The sequence below is a fragment of the Ictidomys tridecemlineatus genome, chromosome 1 (assembly GCF_052094955.1).
Source record: "Ictidomys tridecemlineatus isolate mIctTri1 chromosome 1, mIctTri1.hap1, whole genome shotgun sequence".
Classification (NCBI taxonomy): Eukaryota; Metazoa; Chordata; class Mammalia; order Rodentia; family Sciuridae; genus Ictidomys; species Ictidomys tridecemlineatus.
The window spans coordinates 79,839,776-79,853,866 of record NC_135477.1 but is presented as its reverse complement, the minus strand read 5'-3'; the positions used below and the strand labels follow the sequence as shown (position 1 = coordinate 79,853,866).

The following is a 14,091-nucleotide window of genomic DNA, read 5'->3' as shown; positions in this document are numbered from 1 at the left end:
TAGCCCTCAACTTAGCTATAACCCACTCCCTTACCCTACATGTAACCCTAACTCTAACGCTAACCTGAGTTCTAAACCTAACACTAGTGCTAGCCCTAATTTAGCCCTATCCCTAAAAATAACCCTAGCCCCAACCCTACGACTAACTCTATCTCTCATACTAGCCTATTACGAGTTCTAACCCTATCCCTTATCATAACCCTAACCCTAACCCTAACCCTAGTCCTAACCCTTGCCCTATTCTTAGTCCTAGCCCTAACCATAGATCAAATCCTAACTCTGAATATAACCCTAACCCGAAGCCTAAGCCTAACCATTATAAATACATTTATATTTAAATTCTTTATCTACAGATGTTAGCTTCAATTATTATTTAGAAGATAGTCATTAGTTTCATAAAGGTCATACCATTTCTGGTAGTATATAGAGAACTGATGGTCAGGGGTAGGATGCTATGTTAAGGGGGAAAGGAGTAAGGGTATGAGATTAATCTATCTTAGCAAATTGGAGGAAAACTGTAATGAATAGACAGAGATAATTTATGGAAGAATGTATAAATTCACATTCTTTACCTGTATTCATAAAATTACCCTATGTATAAATAGTAAAAGTTTGGAGGTTGAAAGTGGGATAGAGGGAGAAAGAAAAAAAATACAAGGAAAGACATAAAATGAGGGAGAATGAAAATAAGTTAAACTAAAGTGGGGTGAGGTGGGCCTATGAAATTCCTCTATATTAAACTATTCTGGTGATTCAGTTCTTAAAGTCCAATTTATGCAAAGTTCTTGGTTTAATTTATGTTGAGATTGTGAGGGCCAGAGGGGTAAGGGTAGAGGAGAATAGATGAGAAGAGCAAAAATAGAAAAGTCTTTCAGAACTCTGTTTTCTTCCAATAGGTGGAGTTTCCTATTCCTAGCTTGACTCTCTGTGCTAAGAGTAGTGGAGTTAGCCAATTTGATAGGGCTTGAGCTTCTACCTGGAGCCTCCCTACTCTTAGTCTATCTGATTTGGAAGCCAGGTACCTGTACAGTTGCTGTTCTGAAAAAAAAAACTTGTGAGAAAAATCTTGAGTTATCACAGCTGGAGGTAGGGGAGTTGGAAACCAGGTACCTGAGCAGCTGCAAAACTGAGCTGGTAGCCATAGCCACCAATAGATGGGGAGTAAGGTTTCCCAAGATGGTTTCTATCTGTTACCTGTGTAGGGTGTTTGGTGAGGTGGGTGGTTCTGGGGTGACCTTTGGCCGTGTCCAGAGCTTCGTCTGGTGACCCGTAAGCAAAGCCTCTGTGTTCTGTGCTACCTATCCTCTTCGCTGAGAGCACCTGCACGGCCAAGGCTTCCATCTGAGCAAAGAGCAAACCCGTGGCCAAGACTTCTGTCTGCGCCAAGAGCTCACTCGTGACATAGACTTCTATCTGAGCTGAGAGTACATGTGCAGCCAAGACTTCCGTCTGTGCAGAGAGCTCATGCGCAGCCGAGACTTCTGACTTCCAACTGAGCTGGGAGCAACCACACAGCCGAGGCTTCCATCTGCACAGAGAGCTCCAGCGTGGCCTTAGTTTCCTTCAAATTTATATGATATTGGGCAAGATTCATCTTTTACTTAGCCTTACTATGCTCCACAGGTTTGAGCCTTGTTGGTTCAAAGATTCGCTGTCAGGAACAGTGTGTATTTTAAGATTTTCCTTCATTATGGCTTATTGATGTGAATAAAAATTGAGCTGGAAATCAAACAGGGTTGGTAGGAGGTGCTTGAAACCTTACAAGTCAGTTCTCTGTGGGCAATTTCTGGTTTCTTTCTTTTGAAGGTAGGCCAAACTGAAGCATGCAAAAGCAACTGTATTTGAGAGCCCTTAAGGAGAAAACGCAGCAATATGTATGTATTAAAAAAAAAAGTCTCCCAATGATTTGATCAGATTTTTTGATACTACACAGTATTCATCTTTTAGCTTGCTCCACTAGGCTCCCCAAGGTTGGCACTTCTAGTATCAATGATTCTATAAACAGGTAAGGGTTAGTGTTACAGTTAGGGTTAGGGCTAGCTTTAGAGCTAGTGTTAGGGTTAGAATTTGTTTTGTTCAAATTTCTTTGATACTGGGAAGATTTATCTTTTACCTAGCTGTACAATGTGCCCTAGTTTTGGGTCTTCTCTGTTCAGTGGTTCACTGTTGGGAACAGTTTTGGTTTTTTTTTTTTTTTTTTTTTTTTTTTAATGTCGCACTTCATTTTCACCTATAAGGGTAAATAGAAATAGAGCATGAAATCAAACAGAGGTGGTTTGAATGTTTGTTTGCAACTTCACACACTCAATCAGTTATCAGTGTGCATTTTCTGGTTTGTTTCTTGTGGAAGTAGCCTTATGCTGAAATAGAAAAAAAATAGCTTTATCTGTGAGTGTTTAGGAGCAATCTTAAATATTTTTTTGGTCGAATTACTTTGATATTGTACTGGATTCATCTTTTACCTAGCCTTAATACGATCCCCAATGTGGGGCCTATAAATGCAAAGGTTCACTGTCAGGAACAGTTTGAAATTTTAGGTGTCACTTCATTATGGCCTATAGGTGTGAATGCCAATGAAGCTGGAAATCAAACAGGGTTGGTACTAGCTTCTTGATATGTCACACACTCAATTATTTCTCTATGAGCACTCCCTGCTTTCTATTGAATATAGGCCAAAGAAGAAGCATGCAAAAACAACTTTATCTGAGAGCACTTTATGAGAAAACAGGGAAATAAGCATGTAATGAAATATCTCCCGCAATTATTTGGTCAGATTTCTTTAATACTCTGCATTTTTTATCTCTTAGCTTGCCCCACTAGGCTTCACAACTTTGGGACTTCTATGATCAAAGATTATCTAAACAGGTAAGGGTTAAGATTACCGTTAGGGTTAGGGCTAGGTTTAGACCTAGTGTTAGGTTTAGAGTTAGTTTTGTTCAAATTTTCTTGATACTGCGCAGGATTCATATTTTACCTAACCTTACTATGTTCCCCAGGTTTGGACCTTCTAAATTCAATAGTTTGCTGACAGTAACAGTTTGTGTTTTGAGGTTTCACTTTATTTTGACCTATATGGTAAAGGGAAATGGAGCTTGAAATCAAAGAGGGTTGGTGCTAGCTGATTGAAACATCTCACACTCAATCAGTTCTCTGTGTGCACTCTCTGGTTTGTTCCTTATGAATGTACCCCTAAGCTGAAGCATGCAAAGCAACTTTATCTGAGAGTACTTTATGGGAAAACAAGAAAATAGGCATGTACTGAACTATCTCCCCAAGTTCTTTGGTCAGATTTCTTAGATGCTGCACAGGATTCATCTGTTAGCTCGCCCCAGTAAGCTCCCCACGTTTGGGACATCTAGAATCAATGATTTTCTAAATATGTTAGGGTTAGGTTTAGGAATAGGGTTAGGGCTAGCCTTAGAGATAATGTTAGTGTTAGAGATTGTTTTGTTCAAATTTCTTTGATATTAGAAAGGATTCATATTTGACCTAGCCTTATTATGTGCCCCAGTTTTGGGCCTTCTTTGTTCAATGGTTCACTGTTGGGAATGGTTTGCTTTTAATGTCTCCCTTCATTTTGACTTATATGGGTAAATGCAAATAGAGCTAGAAATCACAGGGTTTGTGCTAGCTGGTTGAAACTTCACGTACTCAATCAGTTGTCTTTGGGCACTCTCTGGTTTCTTCCTTGTGAAAGTAGCTGTAAGATGAAGCATGCAAAACTAATTTATCCAAGATCACTTTAGGAGAAAACAGGACAATATCACCACCAATTATTTGGTCAGATATTTTTGATACTGTGCAGAATTCATCTGTAAGCTTGCCCCACTAGTCTCCCCAAGTTTTTTTGTGATCAAAGGTTCTCTTAACAGGTTATGGTTATGGTAATGATTAGAGTTAGGGCAAGTGTTAGAGCTAGTATTAGGGTTAGAGTTAGTTTTTTTTTTTTCAACTTTTTTGATACTGGGCAGGATTCATCTTTTTTCCTATTCTTAGTATATTCCCCATGTTCGGGCCTCCTAGGTAAAAGGAGTTGCTCTCAGGAGCAGTTTTAATTTTCATGTTTCATTTTATTTTGCCCTATATGGGTGAATGAAAATAGAGCTGGAACTCAAACACGATTTGTGCTAGCTGCTTGAAAATTCACACACACTGAATCAATTTTCAGTGTGCATTCTCTCATTTGTTTCATGTAGAAGTAGCCCAAAGATGAAGTAGAAATAAACAGCTTTATCTGTGAGCACTTTAGGAGCAAGCTTCAATTTTTTTGCTTGATTGCTTTGATACATTACAGCATTTATCCTTTTCCTAACTTAGTAGGATCCCCATGTTTGGGCCTTCAAGGTTTGCCGGTTCACTGTCAGGAACATTTTGATTTTTAGGTTTAACTTTACAATGGTCTATAGATGTGAATGAAAATGGAGCTGTAAATCAAACAGTGTTAGTACTAGCTGCTTAAAACTTCACACACTCAATCAGCTCTCTGTGGGCACTCTCTGATTTTTTCCTTGTGAAATTATCATAAACTGTTTCATGAAAAAAAATAATTTAACCAAGGACACATTAGGAGAACAAAAAGGAAACTATGAAAGTACTGAAATACCTCCCCCAATTACTTGGTCAGAATTCTTGATACTGTGCAGGATTTATCTGTTAGCTTTCCCCACTAGGCTTCTTTATTTGGGGACTACTATGGTCAATGGTTTTCTAAACAGGTTAGGTTAGGTTTAGTATTAGGTTAGGGGTAGGTTTACAGCTAGTGTTTTGTTAGATTTAGTTTTGTTCAAATTTCTTTGATATTGGGCAGGATTCAGCTTTTACATAGCCTTACTATATTCCCTAGGTTTTGGCCTCTTGGTTCAAGGGTTAGCTGTCTGGAACAGTTTTTATTTTTTCACTTTATTTTGACCTATTTAGGTAAATGTAAATGAAACTGGAAATCAAACAGGGTTGGTGCTTGCTACTTCAAACCTTACTCACTCAATCAGTTCTCTGTGGGCATTCTCTGTTTTATTCTTTGTGAATGTAGTCCTAAGTGGAAGTATGCAAAGCAACTTTATGTGAGAGCATTTTAGGAGAAAATGGAAATATGCATGTGCTAAACTACCTCCCCCAAATATTTGGTCACATTTCTTAGATACTGTGAAAGATTCATCTCTTAGCCTGCCCCACTTGGCTCGACAAGTACGGGATTTCTAGCATCAAAGGGACTCTAAACAGGTTAATGTTAGTGTTAGGGTTAGTGTTAGGACTAGGATTAGACCCAGTGTTAGGGTTAGAGTTAGTTTTGTTTTCAAATTTCTATGATACTGTGCAGGATTCATCTTTTTCCTATTTTGACTATACTCCAAATGTTTGGGCCTCCTACATAAAGGGTTTGCTTTCAGGAACAGTTTCAATTTTTATGTTTCTCTTCTTTTTGCCCTATAGGGTTGAATGTAAATGAAGCTGTAAATCAAATAGGGTTTTTGCTAGCTGCTTAAATCATCACACACTCAATCAATTATCAGTGAGGATTGTCTGGTTTGTTTCCTGTGTAAGTAGCCCTAATCTGAAGTAGAAAGAAATAACTTTATCTTAGTGCCTTAGGAGCAAGCAGAATACACATGTACTGAAAGAGCTTCATTTTTTTTTCAGCTCGGATTACTTTGATACTGTACAGGATTCATTCTTGACCTAGCCTTAGTAGGCTCCACAAGTTTTGGCCTTCAAAATTCAATGGTTCGCTTTCAGGAACAGTTTATATTTGAATGTTTCATTTTATTTTGACCTAAATGGAATTGGAGCTAGAAATCAAACAGGGTTGGTGCTAGCTGCTTCAAACTTCACACACTCAATCACTTCTCTGTGGACACTCTCTGATTTGTTCCTTGTGAATATATCTTCCCCAATTATTTGGTCATATTTCTTTGATACTTTGCAGGATTCACCAACTAACTTGACCCACTAGGATCCCTAATTTTTCTCTCCTATGATCATAGGTTCTCTAAATAGCTTAGCGTTCGGGTTGGGGATAGAGTAAAATCTAGCATTAGAGTTACAGTTAGATTTGTTCAAATTTATTTGATACTGGGCAGTATTCATATTTTACTTGCCCTTGTTGATTCCCCAGTTTTGGACCTTCTCACTTCAAATTTCACTGTCAGGAACACTGTATATTTTAAGAGTTCACTTCATTTTAATCTCTATGGGTAAATGGGAATGAAGCTCGAAATCAAACAGTGTTGGTGCTAGCTGCTTGAAACTTCACATACTCAATCAATTCCCTGTCGGTACTCTTTGATTTCTTCATTGTGAAAGTATCCTAAAGCTAAAGCATGCAATAAAAATACTTTATCTGAGAGCACTTTAGGAGACAACAAAAAAATAAGCATGTACTGAACTACATCCCATGGTCATTTGGTCAGATTTCTTTGATACTGCAGAGGATATATCTGTTAGCTTGTCCCACAAGTCTCCACAAGTTTGGAACTTCTATTATCAAAGGTTCTCTAAACATGTTAGGATTAGTTTTAGGGTTAGGGTTAGGGCTAGTGTTAGAGCGAGTGTTAGGGTTAGAGTAGTTTTTTTCAAATTTTTTTGATATTGGGCAGGAGTCATCTTTTACCTAGCCTTACAATGTTCACCAGTTTGGGGCCTTATTGGTTCAAGGTTCACTGTCAGGAACAGTTTGAGTTTTAAGGTTTCACTTCATTTGAACCTATACAGATAAATGGAAATGGAGCTAGAAATCAAACAGGTTTTGTGCTAGCTGCTTGAAACTTCACACACTCAATCTGTTCTCTGTGGGCACTCCATGGTTTCTTCCTTTTAAAAGTAGCTCTAAGAACAGGTATGCAAAAACAACTTTATGCAAGAGCACTTTATGAGAAATCAGAAAAATATGCTTGTCCTGAAGTACCTCTCCCCTAATTATTTTCAGATTTGTTTGATACTGCACAAGATTCATCTGCTAGCTTTCTGCCCTGGGTTCCCCAAGTTTGGGACGTGTATGATCAAAGCTTTATAAACAGGATAGGTTTTGAGTTAATGTTAGATTTAGAACTAGAGTTAGCACTAGTGTTTTGGTTAGAGTTGGTTTTGTTCATATTTCGTTGATACTGGGCAGGATTTCTCTTTTACCTAGGCTTATTATGTCCTCCAGTTTGGGGCCTTCTAATTTCAATTGTTCACTGTCAGTAAAAGTTTGTATTTTAAAGTTTCACTTCAAGTTGTCCTTTATGGGTAAACGAAAATGGAGCTGGTAATCAAACACGGTTGGTGCTAGCTGCTTGAACTTTCACACACTTAATCAGTTCTCTGTGGGCACTCTCTGGTTTCTTTTTAGTGAATGTTTTCCTAGGCATGGCAATGAAAAGAACATTATTCAAGAGCACTTTAGAAAAAAAAACAGGGGAAATATGCATGTACTGAAACATATCCACCAATTATTTTTGTCAGATTTTTTTTATAATGGGCAGAATTGATCTGTTACCTTTTCCTAGTAGGCACCCCATGTTTGGGTCTTCTATGATCAAAGTTTCTCTAAACAGGTTAGCGTTAGGGTTAGGGTTAGGGTTCAGGCTAGGGTTAGAAATAGTGTTGGGGTTAGAATTAGTTTTGTTCAAATTTCTTTGATATCAGGGAGGATTTATCTTTTACCTAACATTACTATATTCCCCATATATGGGCCTTCTCGGTTCATGGTTTGCTGTCAGGAACAGTTTGTGTTTTAAGTTTTCACTTCATCTTGATTTATATGTGTAATTGGAAATGAAGCTGGATAACAAACAGGGTTGGTCTTAGCTGCTTGAAACTTCACACACTCAATCAGTTCTCTGTGGGCACTCTCTGATTGGTTTCTTGGGAATGTAGCCCTATGCTAAAGCACGCAAAGCATAGGCTTAAGGTGAGGGCCATGTATAGGGCTAGGTTTAGTGTTAGGGTCAGAGTCAGGGTAAGGGTTAGTTTTAGGGTTAGTGTTAGGACTCTATTTAGGGCTAACGTTAGGTCTACGTGTAGAGTTAGGGTTTGGTTTAAGTTAAGGTTTAGGGTTAGTGCTATGGCTTAGTTTTGTTTTAGGGCTAGGACTAGAGTTAGGGCTAGATTTTGGATTAGTGTTAGAGTTAGGGCTACTGTTAAAATGGGGTTTAGGATTAGGTTTAGGGTTAAATTTAGATTTAGGTTTAGATCTAGGACTAGGGCTAGCGCTAGGTTAGGGTTCTGGAAGGGATAGGGTTACAACTAGGGATACGGCTAGGAAGATAGTCAGTTTTAGACTTAGTACTAGGCTTATGTTAGGGTAAGGTTTACAACTAAATTAGGGCTAAGATTAGGGCTAGGGTTAGTTTTAGGGTTAAGCCTAGGAGTAGGGCTAGGTTTAGGGTTAGCATCGGGGTCAAGGTTAAGTTTAGGGGAATGTGTAGTGTTATAACTAGCTTTAGGTCTAGGATGAGGGTTAGAATTAAGATTAGAGTTAGGGTTAGTGTTCAGGGTAGGATTAAGGTAGGTTTAGGGCTAGAATGTTGGCTAGGGTTTCTGCTAGGTTTAGGGCTAGGACTAGAACTACGACTAATGTCAGGTTTGGGGTTACAGTTAGGGAAAGATTTAGGATTAGGTTATGCCTAGTTCTAGTGAGTTATGTTTAGTTTAAGGGTCAGGTTTAGAGCTAGGGGTTATATTAGGTTTAGTGTCAGAGTTGGCATTTGGTTTAGGTTAAAGTTTACAGTTAAAGCTTGAGTTAGTGGTAGGTTTAGGTTTAGGGTTAAGATTATGGATATTGTTAGGTTTAGGTTTCAGTTAAGGTTTAGGGTAAAGAATGGGTAAGGTTTATTGATAGGGTTAGCAATAGCATTAGGGTTTGGAATATGTTTAATGTAATGGATAGGTTTAGAGCTCAGGTTAGGGCTAGGTATGGTTTGGATTGAGTCTAGAATTAGGGTTAGGTTTAGGAATAGGGATAGGTTTTGGTTTAGGGTAAGTATTAGGGTTAGAGTAATTGTTAGGTTAAGGCTAGGTTTATGGTTAGGTAAGAGTAAATGTTAGTTTTTGAGCTAGTGTTAGAGCTAGGATGAGGGTTAGGTTTAAGTTTAGGTCTAGGGTTATATTTAGGGTTATGTTTTGGATTAGGGTTAAGGTTATTGCTAGGGTTTTAATTAGGGTTAAGGTTAAGTTTAGGGTAATGGATAATATTAGAGGTAGGTTTAGGTTAGTGTTAGTGTATGGGTATGGGTTAGGGTTAGTGTTAGGATTAGGTTTAGTGAAAGGCTTAATGTTTCAGCTAAGGTTAGGGCTATTGCAAGGGTTAGGTTTCAGGTTAGTACTAGGGTTACATTTATTTTTTAGTGTTAGGAATAGGGTTATAATTAGGTTTAGTGTAAGTGTAATGGATAGGGTTAAAGGTAATGGTTGGGATAGGATTAAAGTTAAAATTAGAGCTAGGATTAGGGTTAGGGTTTAGGATAGGGCGAGTTCTATGTTTAGTGAAAGGTTTTCCTTGAGCTAGGGTTAGGTTTAAGACATGGATTAGGGTTAGGGTTAGTGTTAAGGCTATGATTAGGGTTAGGTTTATGCTTAGGACTAAGTTTAGGCCTGGGATTATGGCTGGGTTTTATGTTAGGTTTCAGGCTAGGGTTCGAACTATGGGTAATGTAAGTGTTAGGGTTATGTTTACAGATAGTTTTGGGGTTAGAGTTATGGCTAGGGTTTTAATTAGGCTTAAGGTTAAGTTTAGGGTAATGGATAATATTAGAGGTAGGGTTAGGGTTAGGGTTAGTGTTTGGGTTAGGGCTAGTGTTGGGATTAGGTTAATGTAAGGCTTAATGTTTCAGCTAAGGTTACAGCTATTGCAAGGGTTAGGTTTCAGGTTAGGTCTAGGATTACATTTATTTTTAGTGTTAGGTTTAATGTTAGAGTTAGTGTAAGTGTAATGGATAGGGTTAGAGCTAATATTTGGGCTAGGATTAAAGTTAGGATTAGAACTAAGACTAGCGTTAGGATTTATGATGGGGCTAGTGTTATGTTTAGTGAAAGGGTTTTCCTTGAGCTAGGGTTAGGTCTAAGAGATGAGTTAGGTTTAGGGTTAGGGTTAGAGTTGGTGTTAGGGCTATGATTAGGATTAGGATTATGCTTAGGACTAAGTTTAGGCCTAGGGTTAGGGCTAGGTTTTATGTTAGTTTTAGGGCTAGGGTTAGAATTATTGGTAACATAAGAGCTAGGGTTATGTTTAGGGCTACTTTTAGGGTTATGGTTATGGCTAGGTCTAGTGTTAGGTCTAGGTTTCAGGTTAGGGTCAGGTTTCGAGCTAGGTTTAGTGTTAGGGTAAGAGTCAGTGTTTGGGATAGGGTTATAGCCCAAATTAGGACTAGGTTTAGTTCTAGGTGTAGGGTTAGTGTTTGATTTAGGTTAAGGGTTATTATAAGGGCTATAGCTAGGTTTTTGTTTAGGTCTAGGGCTAGAGTTACAGCTATTTTTAGGATTAATTTTAAGTCTAGGGCTAGTGTTAGGGTTAAATATAGGTATAGGGTTACCGGTAGGGCTAGTGTTAGGGTTTGGTTTCGGAATAGGTTCAGGTTTAGACCCAGGGTTACGGTCAGAATAAGGGTCAGGGTTAGGGCTAGAGCTAAAATGAGGGCTAGTGTTAGGGCTAGTAATATGGTTATAATATAAGTCAGGCTAAGGATTAGGGTTAGTACTAGGGTTAGCATTTGTGTTAGGGTTTGGCTTTGGGTAAGAGAAAGTGTTAGGGCTAGCGTTAGGGTAAGGGAGAGTGTGAGGGTTAAGATTTGGGTTAAATATAAGTTTAGAGCTTTAATTATGGGTAGTATTTGTGTTAGGGTTAGGGCTAGGGTTAGGACAATGACTAATATATGAACTAGGGTTATGATTAGGGCTAGTGTTATGGTTAGGGTTAAAGCTAGGTCTAGTGCTAGGCTTAATTTAAGGTTAGGTTAATGTTTAGAGATAGGATTAGTGTTAGGGTCAGCGTCAAGTTCAGGGTTAGTTTTAGAGTTACGGTTAGGGCTAATTGTAGGGTTAGAGTTTGGTTTAGAATAAGGGTTAGTGTTAGGGCTATGGCTTGGTTTCTTTTTTTTATAACTAGGTCTAGGCGTAGTTCAAATTTTAGGATTAGCATTATTGTTAGGATTATGTTAGAGATTGGTTTAGGCTTGTGGTTTACAGTTAAATTTAGAGTTAGGTTTATATTTAGAGTTAGGATTAGGGTTAGGACTAAGGATAGAACTAGAGATAGGAATAGTGCAAGAGTTAGTCTTAGGGCTAAGGTTAGGGTTTGGATAGGACTAAATTAGGGTTATGATTAGTGCTAGGCTTAGTGTTATTGTTAGGCCTAGGGTTAGGGCATTGGTTAGGGTTAGGTTTATTGTTATGGTTTGGTTTAGGGATAGGGCAAGAGATAGAATTAGGGTTAAATTTGCGTTATGCTTTGGGTTAGAGCTAGGGCTAATTTCAAGCCCAGCAGTATGGTTAAAGATAGTTTTAGCATTAGGTTTGTGGCTACATCTAGAGTAATGGTAGGTTTAAGGTTAGGGTCAGTTTTAAAGTTAAGGGTATTATTAGGGTCAGGGTCATTATTAGTGTTTGGGATAGGTTAAGATTTTAAGTTAGGGCTCCAATTAGTATTAGGGTTAAAAATAGTGTAATGATAGGGTTAGTTTTAATTTTCAGGTTAGGTTTATTGTAATGAATAAAATTATGAGTAGGGATAGGGTTAGGTTAACGCCTAGGGTTAGCATTAGGGTTAGGATTAGGGTTAGGGTAATGAATAGGGTTATAGCTAAGGTAATCACTAGAGTTATGATTACAAATAGTGCTAGTATTATGGTTAAGGTTAGGGTTAGGGTTAAAGCTATGGTTAGGGCAGAGATTCTGGCTAGAATTTGGGTTAAGTTAAGGCTTGGGTTAGTTTTATGTCTAATATAAGTACTAGGGATACGATTAAGGCTAGTTTTATGATTAGGATTAGGGCTAAGTCTAGTGTTAGATTTAGGGTTAGGATTTGAGTGATGTTTACAGCTAGGTTTAGGGTTAGGTCAGGTTCAGGTTTGGTTTTTGTTTTGGCTTAAAAGTCAAATTAGGGCTAAGGTTAAGGCTAGGTGTAGGGTTAAGTTTTGGTTTAGGTTAAGGGTCAGGTTTACGGCTATGACTTGGTTTTGTATTAGGGCTAGGGATAGAGTTAGAATTTGTTCTAGGATTAGAATTAGGGTTTTGGTTAGGGCTAGTGTTAGGTTTAGGTTTAGGCTTATCCTTAGGGTTAGATTTAGATTTAAGGTTAGATCTAGGATTAGGGCTAGGGCTAAGAAAAGGTCTAGGGTTAGGCCTAGGGTTAGAGCTAGGATTCGGGTTCCAGTAAGGGATAGTGTTAGAACTAGTTTTAGGGCCAGGGTGAGAGTTAGATTTAGTCTTAGGGCTAGGGATACAGCTAAATTAGGGCTAACATTAGGGCTAGAGTTAGTGTTAGGTTTAGGCCCAGGTTTAGGGTTAGTGTTATGATTAAGGCTATGTTTATGGCTAAGATAAGAGCTAGGGTTTGTTTTAGAGTTAGGGCTAGGATTATGGCTATGGCTAATGTCTGGTCTCAGGTTATCATTAGGGAAATTTTCAAACTTAAGTTTTTGGCTAGGTCTAGTATAAGGGTTAGGTTTAGGGTAAGGGTCAGATTTAAAGCCAGGGGAATTATTAGGGTCATGTTCAGAGTTAGGATTTGGTTTAGGTTTGAGTTTAGTGTTAGTGCTCGAATTGGCATTAGGGTTAGGGTTATTGTAATAAGAGGGTTAGGTTTAGGTTTCAGGTTAGGTTTAGGATAATTGATAGGGTTGGGGTTAGTGATAGGGTTAGTGTTAGGCCTAGGGTTATCATTAGGGTAAGGTTTATGTTTAGGGCAATGGATACAGTTAAAGTTTAGTTTAGGGCTATGGTTATGGTTAGGATTAGGTCTTGAGATGGGGGTAGGGTGAGGGTTAGAACTAGGGTTATGTTTAGGGTTATGTTTAGCATAAGGGTTAGGTTATGAGCTATGGGTAGAGCTAGAGCAAGGGTTAGGTTAGAAGATTAGTGTTAGGGCTAGGGATAGTGTTAATGTTAGGCTTAGGCTTAGGGTTAGGGTTAGATTTAGAATTAGGGTTAGATCTAGGATTAGGACTAGAAATAAGGAATTGGCAATGGTTATGGCTAGGTTTAGGGCTAGGGTTAGGGATAGGTTTAGGATTACAGTAATGGATAGGTTTATAATTAGGGATAGGGCTAGTGTGAGAGTTAGAGTTAGTCTTAGGGCTAGGGTTAGGGTTAGGTATATGAATAGGGTTAAATTAGGGCTAGTATTAGGGCTAGGGTTAGTGTTCACCTTAGGCCTAGAGTTAGGGTTAGGGTTAGGGTTAAGTTTAGGATAAGGAATGGCATTATAGGTAGGTTTAGAGATAAGGTGAAGTTTCGAATTAGGGTTAGGGCTATGGTTAGGGTTAGGGTAATGATTAAGGTTAGGTTTGGGGCTAGGATGAGGGCTATGGTTTATTATAGTGTTAGGGCTAGGATTAGGGCTAGGGCTAATATCAGATCTAGGGTTATGGTAGAAGATAGTTTTAAGTTTAGATTTATGTCTACATGTATTGTAAGGGTTAGGTTGAGGGTTCGGGTCAGGTTTAGAGTTAGGGGTATTATTAGGGTCAAGGTCTGCTTTAGAAATTTGGGATAGGTTAAGGTATAAAGTTAGGGCTCGAATTAGCATTATTGTTGGTGTTAGTGTAATGATAGAATGAGATTTAGGATTTAGGTTTGGTTTAGAATAATGCATAGGTTTAAGATTAGGAGTAGGATTAGGTTTAGGCCTAGAGTTATGGTTATTACAATGGATAGAGTTAGAGATAGGGTTAGGGCTGGGGTTATGGTTTTGATTAGGGCTAGGGTTAGGATTAGGGTTAGGGTTAAAGCTCGGGTTAGGGCTTGGATTAGGGCTATGTTTTGGGTTAAGTTAGTCTTAGGGTTAGGGGTAAGGCTAATGTAAATACCGGGGTTAGAATTAGGGTTAAATTAAGGGTTAGTGTTAGTGGTAGGTCTAGTGTTAGTTTAGGGTTAGGGTTAGGGTGATGTTTAGACTAG

At 38.5% G+C, this 14,091-nt stretch overlaps 1 protein-coding gene across 1 annotated transcript in view; it reads right to left on the bottom strand.

Annotated features, from left to right (window-relative positions):
• Positions 1 to 362: 362 nt before the first annotated feature.
• The window catches only part of LOC144367030 (uncharacterized), a 91,903-nt gene continuing 78,174 nt past the window's right edge, over positions 363 to 14,091 (bottom strand). Inside the window, exons 2-3 of the mRNA XM_078022207.1 lie at positions 1,111 to 1,528; positions 363 to 452 (exon numbers count right to left, since the gene is read on the bottom strand). Of these exons, the coding sequence (XP_077878333.1) occupies positions 363 to 452; positions 1,111 to 1,528 (508 nt within the window). The remainder of the gene's footprint in view (positions 453 to 1,110; positions 1,529 to 14,091) is intronic.